This window comes from Phytophthora parasitica (genome assembly GCF_000247585.1).
Source record: "Phytophthora parasitica INRA-310 unplaced genomic scaffold supercont2.8, whole genome shotgun sequence".
Taxonomy (NCBI): Eukaryota; Oomycota; class Peronosporomycetes; order Peronosporales; family Peronosporaceae; genus Phytophthora; species Phytophthora nicotianae.
Window position 1 is genome coordinate 340145 of NW_008648994.1, and position 18318 is coordinate 358462.

The 18318-nt window shown below is 49.4% G+C and overlaps 9 protein-coding genes across 9 annotated transcripts; 3 read left to right on the forward strand and 6 right to left on the reverse strand.

Moving 5' to 3' along the window:
* Positions 1-30: 30 nt before the first annotated feature.
* PPTG_05731 (hypothetical protein) lies at positions 31-2404 on the reverse strand (the record flags this gene model as incomplete). Its single annotated transcript, XM_008899448.1, has 4 exons — positions 31-825; positions 892-975; positions 1040-1133; positions 1209-2404. 4 exons carry the CDS (start codon positions 2402-2404, stop codon positions 31-33), a joined length of 2169 nt encoding a protein of 722 aa, XP_008897696.1.
* Positions 2405-3351: 947 nt separating this feature from the next.
* PPTG_05732 (hypothetical protein) lies at positions 3352-3996 on the forward strand (the record flags this gene model as incomplete). The annotated part of the gene is made up of 1 exon (XM_008899449.1): positions 3352-3996. One exon carries the CDS (start codon positions 3352-3354, stop codon positions 3994-3996), a length of 645 nt encoding a protein of 214 aa, XP_008897697.1.
* Positions 3997-4176: 180 nt separating this feature from the next.
* On the reverse strand, positions 4177-6224 carry PPTG_05733 (hypothetical protein; the record flags this gene model as incomplete). The annotated part of the gene is made up of 2 exons (XM_008899450.1): positions 4177-5207; positions 5327-6224. The coding sequence occupies 2 exons, from the start codon at positions 6222-6224 to the stop codon at positions 4177-4179; spliced, it is 1929 nt and encodes a 642-aa protein (XP_008897698.1).
* Positions 6225-7662: 1438 nt separating this feature from the next.
* Positions 7663-8841, reverse strand: PPTG_21741 (hypothetical protein). The gene has a single exon (XM_008899925.1). It carries the CDS (start codon positions 8247-8249, stop codon positions 8094-8096), a length of 156 nt encoding a protein of 51 aa, XP_008898173.1. The 5' UTR covers positions 8250-8841; the 3' UTR covers positions 7663-8093.
* A 97-nt stretch (positions 8842-8938) lies between these two features.
* PPTG_05734 (hypothetical protein) lies at positions 8939-9546 on the forward strand (the record flags this gene model as incomplete). The annotated part of the gene is made up of 3 exons (XM_008899451.1): positions 8939-9006; positions 9145-9310; positions 9400-9546. The coding sequence occupies 3 exons, from the start codon at positions 8939-8941 to the stop codon at positions 9544-9546; spliced, it is 381 nt and encodes a 126-aa protein (XP_008897699.1).
* Positions 9321-12480, reverse strand: PPTG_05735 (hypothetical protein). The gene has a single exon (XM_008899452.1). It carries the CDS (start codon positions 12372-12374, stop codon positions 9648-9650), a length of 2727 nt encoding a protein of 908 aa, XP_008897700.1. The 5' UTR covers positions 12375-12480; the 3' UTR covers positions 9321-9647.
* Positions 12481-12638: 158 nt separating this feature from the next.
* PPTG_05736 (hypothetical protein) lies at positions 12639-14056 on the forward strand. Its single transcript, XM_008899453.1, has 2 exons — positions 12639-12856; positions 12918-14056. Exons 1-2 carry the CDS (start codon positions 12693-12695, stop codon positions 13912-13914), a joined length of 1161 nt encoding a protein of 386 aa, XP_008897701.1. The 5' UTR covers positions 12639-12692; the 3' UTR covers positions 13915-14056.
* On the reverse strand, positions 13916-15865 carry PPTG_05737 (hypothetical protein). The gene is made up of 2 exons (XM_008899454.1): positions 14237-15865; positions 13916-14179 (listed from the first exon to the last, which is right to left on the reverse strand). The coding sequence occupies exons 1-2, from the start codon at positions 15841-15843 to the stop codon at positions 13957-13959; spliced, it is 1830 nt and encodes a 609-aa protein (XP_008897702.1). The 5' UTR covers positions 15844-15865; the 3' UTR covers positions 13916-13956.
* Positions 15866-16101: 236 nt separating this feature from the next.
* Positions 16102-17893, reverse strand: PPTG_05738 (hypothetical protein). Its single transcript, XM_008899455.1, has one exon. It carries the CDS (start codon positions 17746-17748, stop codon positions 16342-16344), a length of 1407 nt encoding a protein of 468 aa, XP_008897703.1. The 5' UTR covers positions 17749-17893; the 3' UTR covers positions 16102-16341.
* Positions 17894-18318: the final 425 nt, after the last annotated feature.

Genomic DNA, 18318 nt, shown 5'->3' on the forward strand with positions numbered 1-18318 from the left:
CCCCCTATTTTTTTTACATTGTCTTTAAGTTCAGGTACGGCCGCGAAGCACACTCTCCACGAGTTCCTCTTTGAATTTTCTCCAGTGTGCATCGCGTACCAATTGCTCGAGCAAATTAGAGCTCCGTCTCCCACCGGGTGGGCCGCGTGAACGTGATGCTAGTGACAAGTCCGTCTTGTACTTCCGCTTGTTCATTAAAGCAATGTCCTGTAAATTACGATGTAATTGCGAGCGGCTCTCAGCGGATAACCCCTGCATAATATCGGTAGCTGATAAGAACAGGAGCTCTGCTGTAGAGACCGAGACCAATGCTGCTTTTGCACACGATATCCCACGAATTTGCTGCCTTTCCTGTCGAGACTGACGTGGTGGGACCCAGGAAGATGATGCACAAAAGCATTCCCCTCGTCGTAAGGCCAGAGCCACAGGTTCGGATGTCGAAGTCCCTTTTCCTGTTCCCATACAGTTGATCGCGACGCTCGTTCGTCTGACATTGGTAGATTTTGATCGCGTTGTAGCGAGTCGTAGCAGCTCCTGTTGCTTTGTCTTCACGTAATTTTGAGGAAGAAATCCATGATACGCGTCATTGATGCGCAAGAATCCCAGTGGATCTTCTGCAGTCTCTAGTTGAGCGAAAAATGCCCGAGCACTTTGTGGTTCGGATAGACGACCACTTAGAGCGAATGATACGGACAAGTCAGGCGGAGATCGCAATCCACAGGGTGAAAACTGACAGAGTTCTCCCTCTCGAACCAATATCAAACCGTTTACAGACTGTCCTTCGCAACATACAGCTTTAGAGCCGACGACCTTGACAAATGTCGCCTGAAACAAATGCATATGCTTCTGTTAGAAAAAAAATATAGGTTCAAGAATTTATCGCGAAAATACCCGGTACGCGAGATCGCAGATGTCTGTTGCAGGAATATTATGGAAAGCTGGGGCCATGGAGAGGAATCGAGCTGCGCGTTCTCGCTTTAAAAAAAATAACGTATTCATTAGAAAAAAAACAATGGAAGATGTAATTAAGATATCTTACCTCAATTTCGTGTTGTGAACGATCAATTCGACTCCATTGATGCCACGAAAGAGCCCCGATCACACACGAAGTCATCGTTACGGCTGAATACGCTCTGCAGAGATACATTATTAGTTAAAAGATTCTATGTAGCTTTGGAAATATACCGTACTGTGCCTTTTTTTCTTACCGTGAAGAGTGTGTAAACTGTCCTTGGTGACCGAAAACGTCTCCACGTTCAAGTTCACAGAGCTCTAATTGCGATTGCTTCCAGTCATTGCTCACGGTTGTATTACATGTACTCCATGGAGATTCCCAATTGTTTTCAGGCTCACATCGTTCGTTTTTATCCAGTTCGTCCTGCGCTTCAAAAAACACTTCCGAACGTTCTGGATGCTTGGGTGATGACTGGAACAGCCTCCCAGCAGTCTTGGAGATAGTTATTCTGCCTTGAAAAATAAAATAAAGCGAGTTATCTCGAGGAGCTTCATTGTCTTCATCCTGCTCCATAAAGATCGGCGTTCGTGGTGGAAGAGCTCCTTCGGGACTCAACACAAGCTCACGACATAAAAGTCTGCAAACTTCAGGATTTAGTGCTGCACAAACTGAAAATCTCTTCTGCATAAAGTCCACAAGATACTGAAGATCACTCTCACTTCTTTCAGTAGGTGGAAGCCGAGCAATTTCCATACTACGTTGGAGCGTCCAAGCTGTCAGTGCGTCTTCAGTATCATCAACTTCGCTTTGAGGCTCGTTCATTTCTTGATTAAGGTCTGAGTCGAGCTCCAGTTCCTTCGGTATAACATCTTCATCACTTACAGTTTCTTGAAAAATTGTTTTCTTAGGAGAAGTTGAGTGTTTGACGGTCTGGTACAGATGCTCGGCAGTATAGATGGCGCTTTCATCTGTCAAGGTTGTAGAGGACACTCCTGTATACTTCTGAACAAGATCGTAATCTTGTGCTGCTTTTTCGAAATCCCCATTTTTGCGATACGCTGCGGCTCGCTGGCGATAAAAAACACTTGGGGTTGGCCCAACACTCGATCCAGAGGAGCTCTGAGACCCTCCTTTACGTTTACTAGCAGCAATCGCGCGTGAGAAATAGTCGATAGCTTGGGATACTTTATCGATTCGCATACACAAATTACCCATATTATAGTACGCAAATGCGTGTTGTCCACCGGAAAGTTTCTGCACTTGCCTGTAAGCTGCTAGTGCTGGTGCGAATTGACCTGTTCGCTCTAAGCACACGGCTAGGTGAAATTTTGCCTCAATTTCACTAGGCCTTGCAGTGGATAAACTGGTGTAAAACTTGATGGCTCTGTCGTATTCCCCGTTTGCTCGTGCCTCGAATGCACGAGAACGAAGACGTTCTGTAGCGTTCATGGCTGCTGTTGAGACGACACGAGCTCGGGATAATAACTCGACAGTTTTCGTTTCAACACCGTCACTATTTGTTTTACCATCGCGACCAAGTTGACCTCGAGGCTCCACGCTTCGACCAATAAGCGGATTAACGTATTGCTCCTGGTTTCGTTCTCGTTTAATTGCCTCTTGTATCGCTCTATTGTCGCTTCTTGGCGTAAAAAATTCCATTTGTCCATGTTGACGGGTCTTGAACGTTCGACTGGTAGCAGGTCGCTTGGGTAGTTTTACGTTGTCAGATGGAGTAGATACTCGAGCGGTGGAAGGTCTTGAAGGGCGATGTTGACTAGACAGCTGTGTATCGGTAGATGTCAAGAATGCCCATTGCGCTGTGGCGGGGTATGACAATTCGTGATGAAGTCTACGATGCGAATGAGCCGAGGTTCCGCGGGCAGATCTAACCGTAGCTCCGTCGGAATAAATTCGCAATGATGGAGTACATCGTGATGATTCCGACGCCAACGGGGGTCCGTACATCATCTCTTGCTATAGTACGTGTTCGTTTATTCTTTTTTTTTCTTGATGTACGTGTTCTTTGTGCGAGAATTTGCCCACTATTATTAGTCTCGATGTTTGTCTTGAAATACTTGATACCAGTACTTTTTGGATCAAACCAAACAGATGCTATGGCTTCTTCCATTCCATCCGCAGTTGGAGATCTTGATGACGAGCTGGAGAACGCAGTCTTTCACGAAAAACAAGGGATAGCAGGCGATGCACCTTCATCGACCATATCGCGTTTACTGTGCTGTTTGCGAAATCGTTGTCTTCGTGGAATTTGCGTATTTTTTCCGTGCGTGGTCTTCCTGCTGGTGTTTTTAAGCCTTCCCTCCAGTGCGACGACAACTACGAGACGAGCTTTCTTGATTCTGGCTGCCATTCCACCGATCGTTTACATTTTTGTTGGCATGTACACTGGGGTACTCGCGTATTGCACTCAAGTATCACTCGACACACAAAATGCTCGGGCAGCTCATAACTACCTGAACACTATAAAACAACAGAGTAAAATTGCCGTAACAACAGGCCAGAAACAACAAAGTAGCAACTTTCCGGGTCGATTTGCTCTGTTTCTTGAAGCTGCGCGGTCGGGAGATATGAAGACGGCGCAGTTGTGTTTGAGAAACGAACAAAACGTGGACGAAGTTGATCATCTTGGACGCACAGCTCTCCACTGGGCAGCGTTGTCTGGATCAGACGAAGTATTATCTCTTCTGCTGCGAAATGGAGCTTCGGTCGACCAGCAAGACACACTGGATGGGCTTACGGCACTACACTACGCTGCATTTTATGGTCATATCAAGAGCACAAGACTGCTGGTCGGTGCTGGCGCTTCAATGACCATTATGGACAACAGAAGAATGAACCCACTGCAACTCACTGAGATGGCCAGTCTCAAGCTAGCGAGTGTTCAACCTACACACCAGATGATCATCAAATATCTGCGAGTTGCCATGAAGGACGACGTCACGCCACCCCTGGAAAATGTTGCTGGCCTTACTGTTTTACGGCTAGTAGAGCGACAAGCACATAATCTTCCGCAGATGGAGTGAATTATGATGCACGCATGGGCACGAAACTTTAAATAATTGAGCTTGTTACTTTTTTTTAATGAATTTAGTTTTTTTTTCGATTTGAAATCCGTAACGTCAACGTTTAAAACTGAGAGTACTTTACTTAAATTGTAGTGTATGCTGCTAACCAACGTGCAGTATGGCCGTCCTGGTTCCTGCTCAACTATGGAGCACATTCTGGTTGTCTTCCGCTGCTAGAGGGTAGAGAGGTCCGCTAAGTCCACTTACAGCAGGGTTGCAGTCCACAAATGACCAGATATTCCCCTCCAAACCTGCCTCCGGTGGATTCATAAGTCGAGACGAAAAATCCGGATTTGCTACGGCACTGAAGGAATTGGCTGATTTAGTCAGAATCTTCTCCAGATCGCCACAATAAACAGTATTGCCAGCGTAGATCACTCGGGGTATGTCTCGAATACTCACCCGTCCGAGAATTTCATCTGTCCACGACCAAAAGTAGGAAATACTCGTTCCCTCCACGTATATAGAAGTGAGTGTCGATGAGAGTTGCGTCACATTATGAGGAAGTTCTCGAATATTTGTATCGCCGATACCCAAATCTGTTAAACCTTCGATCTCAAAAATCTCAGGAGGAAGTTCGCTGATAGGGTTGCCAGTGAGTGAGAAGTATGACGGGTTAACGCGTAATAGAGTTTGTGGTACGGTTTGTAGTTGACTGTATTCGATAATGACAATCGATCCTGCACGCCACTTTACGTCAAGATTGTCAGGCACTTCACGAAGATTGGTAATGCAAAACTCATAGTCATACAAATTGAGCGGTGGATCACTAGATTGGAAGCCTGCAGGTAATTCTCCATTTGTCATATTCGTTCGAACGAGCATTAGAGACAAAAATGCCGGGTGGTTCGTATTCGTAATTGCAGCAGATTCTCTCCACTCGACAATCGTCGAGTTATAAACTTTGACACTGATGAGTTGATGAAATTCATTGAACGTGTCGGGGATGTCGACCAAAGGACAGTGCTTGATAACCATCATGACTACGGTAGACCCGTCAAATTCACGCCATTTAATGTCAATTTCTTCCAGTTGACCAGAAATTTGTAGGCGATGACAATCGAGGGATATCAAGAAACAATACGGTCGTTTTACAGCCCAAGGTCTCACTTGTAATGTACACTGTTGTAGTGAAGGTTGTACTGAAGCCTGGATGTGCAGACTCAGCACTGCAATCCCCCACATGAAGAATAGACAATGTATGCCATGCATCATAACGTCCCATAGACGCCACCATTTTACTTTTCTGCCGTGGTGCTTAGGCGACGCTCGGATGCTGTTGACTTACCCTTAGTTTTACTTGGACTGTCCAGCACGGCTTCTTTAAAACCTACAACTCGATTTCCATGTCGCGGAATGGGGTACAGTAATTCTTTCATGTTGGTTATGGCCATGAGCAAACCGAGAGAAAAAAGCACTCGAGTGGCTAGATCAGACCATGATACAACAAGGACCATTTGAAATTCATTCAGTGCTTTTGCAGCCCATTCATCGTTGTACCATGGGTATAGACCAAAATCTGCGGTCTCGGGAGTATACTGCCCCACGTAATTCAGCACTATGATGAACGTCACGCCCATGCAAGAGAAAAGATCGAGCATGGAATCGCTTGCAAGACTCGCAAACCTTTTACGAGCTTCATCGCGCCGAAACAGAAAAGCATGAATTACCACTGGCGACCAGCAGTTAAGAACAATACCCACCACGTAAAATCGGTTGAGTAGCGCATTCGGGAGTAGGCTACTCATACGGTAGGCTTGGATTGTCTGTAATGCAGTCTCAATGAACTCGCGGAAGATTGCAATTACGTGAAAATATTGTCCATTGACGCCCAGTATTCCGTGTCGGCTTATGATTTGTGCAGAAAGTTTCGATATCCATTTCAGTAACTCAGAATTCGCTCGATTGGCGTTTTTTGTATTAATTTCAAGAATTTGCATCGTTCCCGTGCTCTTCTTCAATATCTTGGATTCTCTCCAATCTCCCCACGGTGTGAATACAAGCTTCCGCAGCCATACTGAACTTGCAGCCATTAACACGATGCACGAGCCGTGGATTGAAGACATGATCATGTGAACCGTTGCAATGATATCATAATATTCCGGTGGCATCCCAACACGGTAAAACACCAGGTATGGCCATATCTGCGTGTCATTCAGCCACCAGTAGAACAGCGCGTACGCCATGTTATATCCACAGGTAGCAAGATGAATGCCAAGAAATACGAACCATCAGATCGTAAAATACCACCATGGCACCAACACCACTTCTTGGGAAGAAAACCACGGGGCTTTCCTAGAAGCAGACATGGGTGATAACTCCTATGTTATTTGATTATTGTATGCACCGGCTAAAATTAGATACCATCTTAATGGTCGTAATACTACCTATAGTAATACGTAAGTTTACGTGTAAACGGAAGTGTAACATCAGGGTAGAACGTGACAACGTCGGCAATCAAGAGAATGGAGCACTTGGCAATTGAGCATTGGGCAATCATCCTCAAATAAAGAGTAGGGGGCAAATATTAATACGATGCACAGACCAAGAAAGGAAGACACGATCACATGGAGAGTTGCAATAATTTCATAACAATCCAGGGACATCCCACTTTGATAAAATGCTAGAAACAGCCTGAGCTCAGCGTCACTTAGCCTCCAGTAGAAGAGTGCGTACGCCATGGCACCAGAACAACTTCTTGGATAGAAATTACTGAAACCATCGTGTATTCGGCCTTGTTTGCTTGTTCTTGGTTGAGAGGTAAGTAGTTAGTTAAGGTCTTGTCGCCGACCCCGGATAGTGAAGATAAAATAGTACTTGCTGGGAGGAGATTTATCCGTGCAGTACTAATTTAACGGCGTGACCTGTTGTCGAGTGCTCTATCATGAGCTGAGGTACTGTGGTATTAGGCTTCTTTACAAAAATCAAATAGAAGGCCATCTACCACCGAAAAACAGGTTCAGATGAACGGCATAGTATAATACAATGCGGGTAGTAGAAGGGGAACTTCGACATTCCGTAGGCTTCACGACGTTGGAATGTTTTTTAGAGGTTTTACGTAGATCGACGAACCACGGATGAGTCGCAAATCCATTCAGTTATTGCTTCAGGAGTTTGCTGAAAATCAACTTGACGACACCAGTCACTGAAATGCCAGTCCCAGGCTGGCAGTGCGAACGTCCATCCATCTATTTGCTCCGGATACTTTGAAAGTAGCCATTGCGTCAATTCCAAGCACGGGTGTTCAAGCAGGGTCGTCTGAGAATTAAAACCTTCTGATCTGTTCTCATCTAGAAACAGCGCTATTTCAAAGTTACCATTTCTGATAGCTTGTGTCATAGCATCTCGAGTACAACCTTCGCTGCGGTTGAAATGAAGCCACTTTACTACAGAAACATGCCCACTTCTTGCAGCAGCATCCATAGCTCTAGTGGTGCATCCTTCAGTTCGATTAGCGTGTAGCCATTTCACAACATCCAAGTGACCACTTTCTGCCGCCCAATTCATCGCCTGAACTGTACAGCCTTCAGTTCGATTTTGCTGAAGCCATTTTACTATTTCCAAATGCCCAAAGCGAGCGGCTCCATCCATTGCTGCAGCGGAACCCTCACATCCATTAGTGTGTAGCCATTTGACAACTTCCAAGTGGCCCAACCGAGCCGCAGTATACATCACAAAAGCTGATAACTCGCCGATAGTGTAGTTATCATTCAACCACTTCACAACATCTACGTAGCCACCTCTGACCGCTCGATTCATTGTCGATACATTGCATTCATCATTGCAGTTTTCACGTAGCCATTTAAGGATTTTTAGGTGTCCACCGGTGGCCGCAGCGTTCATAATTCCTATTTCCCAACCTGGACAATCATTATCTTTGAACCATTTTACCACCTGTAGATGTCCATTTCTCGCTGCATATCTCGCCGCCTCACTCCTTAGTGGCAGACCTACTTCAGAGTAGAGCCACTCTAGAACATCTAAACGACCAGAAGCCGCTGCTGCGTGCATCGCGTCTTTATTGGGGCATCCAATTTCAAGAGAATATGCAAATTTTAGGAACTCCAGATCTCCGCATCGAGCAGCATCTTGCCAATCGATCGTCGGATATTCCATCTCGCAATTCTCAAATATCCACCTAGCTGTGTCGTACTTCGATTCCATCTGTGCACTCCACAGTGCATCTTCTGCATCAACGCCGTGCTCTTCATATAACCACCAAATGATATCCACGTTCCCTGCTTTTCCTGCTGCTTGCATAATTTCGTTCATACATTCACGTCGAGGTGGAGCATTCCTTTTTAACCACTCGACAGCTTCAAAATGTTCGTTAATTAGAGCTCTACACATTTCAATTCCTCCCCAACATGCACGGTCATAGCATTTGTCAAATAACCACTGCAGAATCTTCACGTGACCTCCCGCTGCTGCGCCGTTTACTACTTTAGTCAAGAATTCTTGAGGTAAAAAACTCTCGACCAGCCATCTAACGGCGTCCAAATCTCGTCGCTCAGCTGCGAACCACGTGGTTCGATTAAATAAATAGCGACGGTAGAAAGGATCCATTGAACGACTTGGTTCCTTGCTGGAAACGTACTGCATTAGATGCAGACTTCCAGATTTCGAGAAAGTCTCGGCGAAGCTCCACGACGGAGAGAAGACGTCGAGAAACGCGTCGATGCTCTTCGTCACATGTGGCAACTCACGGGAATGTGTAGGCAAACAGTATTTGCTTATGATCTGGGCGCTGGTGAGCAGCATGGACGTTAAAGCTTGAGCGTAACCACCGTTATGAAGCTTTTCAGTATTAGAAATGTTCTAAATCAGACATTTTGTATTTTAGGTTTACAACTCGTCTAAAATCTGTATTTCAGAAATTCAACTTTGGAATCCGTGAAAAATGCTGCGTGCAAAGGTGCTGCCGGAGGTTCTAGGCCAGATCGTGGGCGACGGCATCAGCGCTTGCATGTACGTATCATATCTCTATGACGGCCTCCGTCTTGCGATCCTAATGCTGCAAGTTGCAGCTCTCAGCTCTATCTGCTTTAATAGTTATTCTCCCTTAATCGCAGCTATTTTCTATCTCTAACGCCTATATTACTCCAGGCTGGTGACGTTGGATGGCGCGCTCGTGGGCTCCGTGGGTGACGGAGAGACCGTAGATCACAAGGTGGTGGGAGCCATCGCCTCCCACACATGGGGCGAATACCTACACGCCGGCAAAGAGGCCAATCCCACAGGAGATCTACGTACCATGCTCGTCGAGCTCGAGGCAAGTCTTACACAACATTCTACAGCTTCTCTGCTCTTTCTTACGAAGCTACTAGACCCTAACAAATACTTTACTCTCGTGCTGTGCAGCGTGGACGTCTAGCGATGACAGTAGCGGGCAAAAGCTTTCTGCTCTGTGCGTACTCAAGCACAGATGCGCCGGCTGGATTACTCAAGGCCAAGGTGGAGACACTGGGAACGTATTTGACCACATCCCTGGACCAGATTGAAATGTAATCAGAGAATTCAGATCAATTCGATGGGAGGTTTGTCTTCCATTGACGTTCTAAGGGTGTACCAAACAAAACTACGAAGCTATGGGGGTCTCAGCTTGTTGCTTACAGACGAAAGTCGTCCAGTGTCTTGCCTCCAAGCTGTTCAAGACGCTTCTCAAGCCACAGTTGAGTAGCGGGTGTCAGACCTCCTTCCATGGACTCCAATATCTGCAGCAGTCGACGGAACTCTGGCAAGTTGTTAGCGTCTAGAAGCTGAGCCAGAACAGGCACAACCGTCTTTCCAAGAGGTTCCACGCCGTATAAATTGTACCAGTCCTGCAAGAAGCCGATGAGGTCTTCGATCGTCACAGGAGCGTCCGAACCCAACAACAAACTCCGTGCTGCCGCCGCACTTTGCGCACTAAGCTTATCATCACCCTCGAGCTTCAGCGCCTCACTGAGTCCAAGCTCCTGCTCGATCGCCTCCCTGTCCGACACATTCAGCATAGCAGACAGCTCATAGTCCAGTGCTTCCTCAGGTGACGTCGACTGTTCTTCGCTCTCTTCAGCTTCCTCTTCGCCATCATCTTCCTCCGTATCGACCGTATTATACGCCTCACCATTCGGCGAAGCATGACGTTGATGCAGGAGTCCAAGCGCAATACGATGGATGGCTTCTTGTGACGGCTTCATGCCTGCATTGTGCATTTCTTGCAGCAAAGAGTGGGCACCACGGACGTCCAGACTCGTCACGCGTTGGAAGATGAGCTGGTCGTACTCGCGCGGAGCTAGTTGCTTCGTGCCTAACAATCGCTGCTGCTGACGTACAAGAGCGTCCGTCTCCTCTTCGCGCCAGAAGCGCACGGCAGTGCATACGGCATGTTCGAAGAACTTGGTCAACTTGTCCTTAGTCTCCGGGTCTTGCATGTCCAATCCACCGGATTGTACAGCTCTAGAGACCGCGTTGACCTGCTTGAAGACGCGTTGCATCATGTGCAGACTCGCGTGCTTCTGGCGTTGAGTGAGACGCCTATCCAAGCGCCGAGCCGCCTTCATGTACTGCTCCATAAGTTTTACGCTAACATCCAGGTCGTTTTCCACGTCAAATCCTGCGTCCAGCAGCTTACTCAGCACATAGTCCACCGTCTTGTCTGCACGCTTCAAATACTCCTTAATCAGCAGTTGATTGGCCTTCAGAACACGCGCGTTATTCAGACGTCTCTCCACTGTCGTAGCTCTCCTGGACTCCTGTTCAATGATCTGGTTCGCCCTGCTCTGTTGACCTAGCAGTTCACGCAGGTCGTTTTCATCCAGAGTCACATCTTCCGCGTTCTTCTTGCGCTTAATCTCGTCAATAGTCTGCTGCGCCTTGGTCAGCTTACGCATGATACGCTCGTACATCATACGCATCTCCACCACACGCGGAGATGTCGCTACGTCACGACTCTCAGCACGAGCCAAGGCGAACTCACGTGAGAGCATCAGAACATCCATTAACGACCACGGGAAGATCTCCATAGCAGCCAAGAACGGCGCCTTGGAGAGCACAGGCTTGTCTTCGGTACTCAAAGGAGCACGCTCGATATACTCGTCCAGAATCCTCTTGACAGGTGCGATAAGACCACAAGCTGCTGCAGCCTTGGCACGCATAGTGTACACCTCATCGTATTGGGTGGCTGAAGCGTAATTGAACTTGGGGAAGGCGCTGGAGAGCTGCTTGTCGACGAACATGAACACCTTGCGCAGTTGGTCCACGTGTCTCTTGTATACACTAGCCGACAGCGAATTGAAGCGTTCCGTGCTGGAGTATACGATGGCTTTCATCGCGTTAACCCAGAGCGTGTGTACGTGGCCACTAGCAGTAGTAGAAGCTGAAGAAGTGAGCTCTTCCACCATCTTCGAGTCCAGCAGTTGACTCAGGGTAGCGGGGATTTCGTTCCAACGTGCACCTAGTAGAAGCGCCTCATAGGTCTCCACATCCACCACGAGGTCGCGTGTCACCATGAGCTGCAGCATACGGGAGAACTTGACGCCGTTGTCCGCGTAGACTCGAAGGGCCTCGTTGTAAGGGACTGTAGATCTCTTAAGCTTCAGTTCCTTGGCATTCTGTGCACCGAGTGAGTGCTCGTACTCGTCCAGCTGAGCTTCGATACCGGTGATGAGACGTTCGTGGAAGAGCGCGAACTCCTTGTCCGTCTTGAGCTGCAGTGGCCGCTCCTCGCGCTCCACGACGCTCATTATCTCGCGCTGCCACTTGTCATCGGTTACGTCTTTCAATATCTCGCGCAGATCCTGTAGAGATGTGCGCTTGGAGCCGCTGATGAGCTGCAGCGCCACGTTGCGGATGAGATACTGACGAATGCGTTCTGTGGGACGGAAGCCGAGCTCCTGCATCTGCTGCGTGAGCTGCGTGGCCAGCTCGAACTGCCGCTGCTTGGAGGCAATGGCCACGCCGCTTTCGTAGGCGTGCGCCACCTCCTCGTTGAGCTGTGGCGACTCGTATTGACGCTGCAACGTCTGTACGTCGTGTAACCAGAGTGGCAGCGCCTCGTTCGGAGCCACATACGCTTCATTGTCGTCGTACAGCGCGTTGCATCGCGCCTTCAGTAGCGCCACGACACTCTCGCGCTGTTTGTCAGTCAGTTGCGGTGCTGGATGCTCGACGATGGAGGTGAAGGACCGCGTGACAAGCTGAATGGGGGCATTGCGCCGCGAGTTTTGCAGGAATGACGAGCGCGCTGGAAGTGAGAGAAGAGCGCGAGCTGCTGAAGATGAAGAGGAGCGAGTTGCACGCCAGCGGGGACGCGCAGCAGCCGCTGAAACGCGGCGCAGACGCAGCGCGCGGTGCATATCTCTTCGCAGCCAGACGATCAGGGAGATCAAGACTGAGGTGGTCAGGTTAATGTACCCCGAGTGTATCCGGTTACGCAAAAGGGTTACTTGCGTCGAAGTGACTTGAAATTGGTATGCCTCGGTTTGAAATTCAATTGCCATTTGACCCTGAGAAAATTGATACATTCATCTCTTTAACTAAATAATGGTCATTTGCTCCCACTTTACTATGTAGACGTCTAACCTATTGGAAATGACTCTTTCCATTTATACAAGAGCGCTCCCATTATCGTGTCTACTTGTGAACAACCAAAATAGTGAAGGCAAACAAGTCTAATGGCACTCACTCGGTCGCGGGCGTCGACGGCGCCTCTGGCGCATCCTGCGCCTCCAGCGGCCCCAATGAGCTCCGTGTCCATCCCCATCCGCTTCCAATGTCCTCTGTGTCTGGACGTGCTGCGTCGTCCGATTCAATTGCCCTGTTGCCAACGCTACCTCTGGTAATGGAAACCGGCTCCCTCTCATGGAATGTAATCTCTCTAACTTGTTATATCTTCACAGTATGGAGTGCTTCGAGCGCGGATTGGAGCTCACTAGCGTCAACTGTGGCTTCTGTCGCCGCCGCGTCGTCGGCTTCGCTCGTACCAAGCAGTACAAGGTGGACGAGGCCATGTGGACGGCGATCAAGACCCAGTGTCCGTTTTTAAGCGACATTCCGGACGATAGAGAGCCGCTTGTCGAGTTCTTCGATGAGAACGCCCCTCCATTGCATAATGGTGGCGAGGACCACCCCACTACGAGCGATGAGAGCTCCGGAGAGCTCAAAGCTTTTTATGAACAACAGCTTCGCGAGCATCAATCCCAGGTGCAAGAGGCGGAGCAACGCGCACTTGAGCAAACGATCCAGTTCCTGGAGAACGATCTGGAGTTTACTGCATCGCTGGCTGCGTCTCCGGCGTCCTCAACGTCTTCATCGTCATCGGGTCCTTCTCTATCAGGAGCAAACAAGAAGATGAAAGTATCAGCTGCGCCTATGACGACCAGGAGCTCGAGTCACCGACCAATTACGCGCTCGTTGAGCTCTGTGGACGACAAGCAGCCCAAGCTGGACAGCTTTTTCGGGTCTTCACGGGCTACTTCCAGTCATTCAGGGCAGAATTTACGTCGTACGAACGTCGGTCTCTCATCGCCACGTGCAACCACGCACTTGAAGATTGATGAGCCACATAGGAAGTATTTCCTGCGCAGCGCATCGCACAGCCCGACGCCGACCAAGCAGAGACGACGACAAGCTGTTAAAGGACGCAAGCCGCTTCTCCAGCTCACGCTCGACACGACAATCTCCCCCATTGCACTACACACCCGCAGCCGAGATCTCAAGCGTGCAAGCTCGGAGGATTCAGAGGAACCTACTAAGATGCTGACACGTCAAGGACGACGACGGAGCTCCTGGAAGTGTATCCAGTGTACCTACACGAACACGTGCTTTGACAATCGATGCAGCATGTGCCGTAGTCTGCCTCCTCCTGAAGCATATACCTCCCTCAGCTCGCACTAACTTAAAACAAAAAATGGTGTTGTTATTCGTGTTAGTTGCTCGCTACTGCGTCTTTCGTTTCGGGATTCTAGTGGTACAGCACTTCAATACGACAAGATAGGTAATACTAACGTTGAATATGGCAATCAATAGCACCACAAAGGCCACAACTTCAGGTGTAGACGCGTCGATTACGGACTGCACACGACGTTGGTATACCTCATTGTAAGGCTCTGTAACAGTTTGAGCCCATGTGAAGTTCCCATCAGAAGTAAGCTCGAGGATTCTGAACACGAGTAATCGTTAGCTAGTCCAGTTCAGCACCATCTTGCAGAGTACTTACCCATAATTTCGGCCCAGGAAGACGCGATCATACTCTATATACCAAGGTGAGCTCCGCGGCAAAAGTGATGACAGCAAGGGGATAAGGCGAGCCCATGAGTAAGCTATCTCGAACACCGGTGTTAGCTGAGTGATGAAGTAGTAGTAAGGGATCAACTTTGGGTCTTGAATCGACGTCGAACCGTTCGTGACTCCACTGGTGATCAGTTGATCCAAGCAGCTAGAGTTGAATCCCTCCCTCGGGCACACGCGAGAGTGAGCCAGCATGTGCAGATCGCCACCAACTAGCAGTCGTATCAACGGTGACGACCTCTGGAATAACTGGAAAAGATCCTCTAGTCCAGGTCGCTGCTCTGCCATGCCCGGGTATGTTTCGTGCTCAACGATGTGAGCTATCGCCGCGGAGAACGCTGACTGGAAAAACAGAGGCATGCTGGCAAACACGACTGCGGTGTTCTCGCCCTCCTGGCTCCAGGATTGCAGTTTTCCATTGATATATTGTCTCTGCTGGTCACTCACGAGCTTAGGTAGATCTTCTCTTTGGTCGAAAAAACTACGATCAAAGCGCACATCTAGGAACAACAGTTTAAGCTGCTGTAGTTCCACTGCAAAGTACACAGGGTAAGTCCGAATAATGTCACCGAGTGCGTCTTCGAGGAAGTCCACGTTGTCCCATGGAAAGTCGTGGTACAGTTGATACTGGAACTCGTAATAGGCTTGCAGTCCAGCTCGACAATGCAGCTGGAGCGCCACAAGCCGCTCGCGTTCACTTTCGCTCAATAGCAAATTGTGAGGAGCTTGAAAAGCCTTTTGCACGAGCTCAAAGTTAAAGTTGTTGACGATTTCATGGTCGTCAGGGATCATCCAATGCGCTCCGACACGCAGCACGCGCTGAGCTGCCTTCCTCCCGAACGTTTTCCTGTAGATACCACGGAACTGCTGCAGAACAGCGTCATACCTCATACGACGCTTCTTGTCGTCTTTCATATCTTTTAATGGGAAGGGCACTACTTTGATACTCAGTTCTCCGGCATCTGCGTATATCTGATCACCTAGATGAGCCGTGCCAAAGTGCACCGTCGACGATCCTAAGGCGCCATCGTGCGCTTCGATGTCGCTCGCTATACGCTCCATCAATACGTCGTCGTGGTCATCCACGAAGCGGTCGCAGGAGACAACGACCACTCGGTCTGTCCACGCTTCTCCGTCGCTCTGCGCTCGCGCCGTGTGGAACATGATTGTCGCCTGCTGTTTCGGCTCGTTTATTGATAATTGCACCACGTATCTGCGTCCTGGTTCCAGATCTCGCAGTGTAATTACTCGTGGACGTGATGCGATATCTGTTAGAGGTCGATCAAGTGTCTGTGCCGGTGTAGAGCCTGCCAATGCTTCCAGTGTCGTCGCCATGGTCTTATGTACTTGGACGCTGAGCATCGAGGCGGACAGAGGTACTTGGTCGTACAGGATGCGAGCCGACGAAGAGGTCACGTCCCCCACGACCAATAGCAGCGAATCATTGAGGTCTTTAGCGATAGATTGGGCGGCTGTGGTCGATGTGGTAGCATGTAGCCAAGCGCACAGCAGCAGCACCAACACACTTTGAGCCATTGCCCTGATGTCCTCGATGACACTCTTTCAAAATGTTTCTAAACGTCATAAAGCACTTTTTCTGAAAAAAAAGCTCTTGCCTTGACAGCTGTGGCCCACCATAATAAAAATAAATCAAAAGTGATCTGAAATCGATGCGCACTTTTTTCTATACAATGTACTTTTTTTTCAAAAAAACGGTGAGAATTCAACGTCAGTGACTCGAATACAAGCCTGTATACCGTATACAGTGTCCTATCCGAGTCATGCATTGCACAAACAAATCCGAAGTCCTACATTAGTGTACGAAACACGAGTTTGAATGAAGGTCTAATTGACACTTGCTTGCACATGACATGACGACAACACGCATTCGCTTAAGCTGCCTGCTGACTAGGAGTCTGCCTGCTCGCTAAGCTTCGCTTTCTACACAATATGGTCGCGTCTCATAGATATATCCGCCTCCACTTGGGTGTGGGGTCTGTTCACTCACTGGTTGCAGTCGTCGCAGGCGGTCAATCACCTGTAGTTGCCGCCGCTGCTGCTATTGCCATAGCTGTATCGCGTTGACGAGCGTCCTGCACTTCGGGAGCGATCCTGAGGCAATGAACTCGAATGGTAGAAGCCTCTTCGACTCCCTGAGCTGGATCCGTTGCTGTAAAAGCTTGAGGATCGATGTCCGCTTTGGAAATGTGGCTTCATGTCCATCATGCTCTGACTATGCCGCCATGACGGCCGGTTGGGTGGATACTTTGCGAAGGACTGCTGATTAGCCGCTGCAGCAGCGGCACTGACAGGTGGGTCGGCGATAGGGCTGCCTCCTTTGCGTGGATCGCCCACATCCCAGTTCGACTTCCGCTTCCTCCTCCGCTCAGCTCGTCGCTTGGCTTCCTCGGACATGGGTACCTCACTGATCTCCAAGCTGCGCTTTCTGCCACGGTCCTGGTGGCGGTCTGATGTGTCCCTCCGATAGCTGTCGTCTCCCTTGCCCACACTGCTACTGCTACTGCTCTTCCTCTCCAGTCTGGGGGCCGAATCCTTTCGAGAGAGTTCCTTCTTCTCAGTCACCGGCTTCTCATGTTCAGAAGCTGCGGGGGAGAACTTGGCTGCTGCCGCTGCAGCAGCTGCTGTGTTGGTATTCGGCGTTTCACTGTCCTTCACCTTCGCCGACGGACTGATAGACGCGGTAGTTGTGGGGCTGTTCCGCTCCAACGGAGGAGACAAGTGCGACGACTCGTTGTTCAACGGCGTCTTCACACGTAACTCCGATGACGAGGCTGCCACGCTAGCGGCTTTCGGCGTGATCATCGCCTTGGGTGTCGTCAGCTTGGGGGTCTCTGTAATTTGTTTCTCTGTGGTCTGTTCCTGCGGTTTGTTCTCTGTCACACTCGTAGGAGCCGGTGCGGGAGGTTCTTCCTCCTTCGGCTTCGGAGATGGAGCCGACATCGCCACAGCCTCCGACTTCTCTGGGATCTCTGGCGCCTTCTCCGTCGGTTCATTAATAGCGAGTGGAGCAGGGGGCGCAGCAGGGGTCACCTTGACCTCTGACACGGGCGACGTGGCGATCGCAAGCGTCTCCTTCTCCGCTTCGGCCTCCGGTTCCTCGGACGAGCTACTGGCGTCCTGTTCCTTACACGTGTCCATCTGTGCGCTCCAGAGCTGGATCCAGCGCTTTTTGGGCGTCAGTTTGCGCCCAAATGGAGCCCTGTTGCCCCCTGCGACGGCCGTCACCTTAAGCTTCTTGCCAGTCTTGACCTTGACGCCGGAGAGCTTGTTCTTCTTGCCCTTCTTTCCACGACCTCCCTGTCTGGCCGATTCGCTCCCATCCTGTGTCCGGTTCGAGTCGTCCCCTGACGCGCGCGCCTCCTGTTCCATGCGCTCGATACTGGCGATGATCTGCGCCATTTTGCGCTCTTCGCGACTCATCCTTCCCTGTGTTTAATACGCTATGTGTCTCGTATGGCCTGTGCTCTCTTTCTCTCTGTCTACCGATCGATCCGTTGCGTCGGTCGGGCCGCTTCCTGCGTCTCTGTCTGCGCGCGCCTTCTTCCGACTGCAAAGAAGAGCAGGCCAAAGCCCATGAGCGGCACACTCTCCCCGCGTAGGGATAAAACCTCAAGAAGCGGTTTATAAAACCTCGTCCAATACAAATTCCAAGAGAAAAAGTACGATTCGAAACGAGACCTAACCGCGAAGTGGGATCTTTTCGTGTGCTCCACATCAATCAACAACCAGACGATAGCAACCCACGACCATCACTCTCTCAACTTCAACAGCAAGTTTTTTTTTTTTGCATTTGCATTTGCCATGGCAAGTCTTCCTCCATCATATACAAATTCTTTCCCAAGCGAAAGCGGCATTAGGTCGCGGACAACCGGCTCCATTTGAATGCTTCGCTGTCATCAGGCTCAAACTGCGTGTGCACTCGCGTGCTCGATTCGACATGCATGGTTACTGATTTGAGCTCGTAGATCGTATCGGGTTTGGCCCAAGCAA

Excerpts from the sequence above, each read along its gene's own strand:
- PPTG_05738 (XM_008899455.1), bottom strand. The coding sequence starts at position 17,748 with ATGAGTCGCGAAGAGCGCAAAATGGCGCAGATCATCGCCAGTATCGAG.
- PPTG_05737 (XM_008899454.1), bottom strand. The coding sequence starts at position 15,843 with ATGGCTCAAAGTGTGTTGGTGCTGCTGCTGTGCGCTTGGCTACATGCT. Across the intron at positions 14,180-14,236 it reads TTCCTGGGCCGAAATTATGG|AATCCTCGAGCTTACTTCTG; the intron begins GTAAGTACTCTG and ends ACTCGTGTTCAG.
- PPTG_05736 (XM_008899453.1), top strand. The coding sequence starts at position 12,693 with ATGGCACTCACTCGGTCGCGGGCGTCGACGGCGCCTCTGGCGCATCCT. Across the intron at positions 12,857-12,917 it reads TGTTGCCAACGCTACCTCTG|TATGGAGTGCTTCGAGCGCG; the intron begins GTAATGGAAACC and ends ATATCTTCACAG.
- PPTG_05735 (XM_008899452.1), bottom strand. The coding sequence starts at position 12,374 with ATGCACCGCGCGCTGCGTCTGCGCCGCGTTTCAGCGGCTGCTGCGCGT.
- PPTG_21741 (XM_008899925.1), bottom strand. The coding sequence starts at position 8,249 with ATGAAGAGCACGGCGTTGATGCAGAAGATGCACTGTGGAGTGCACAGA.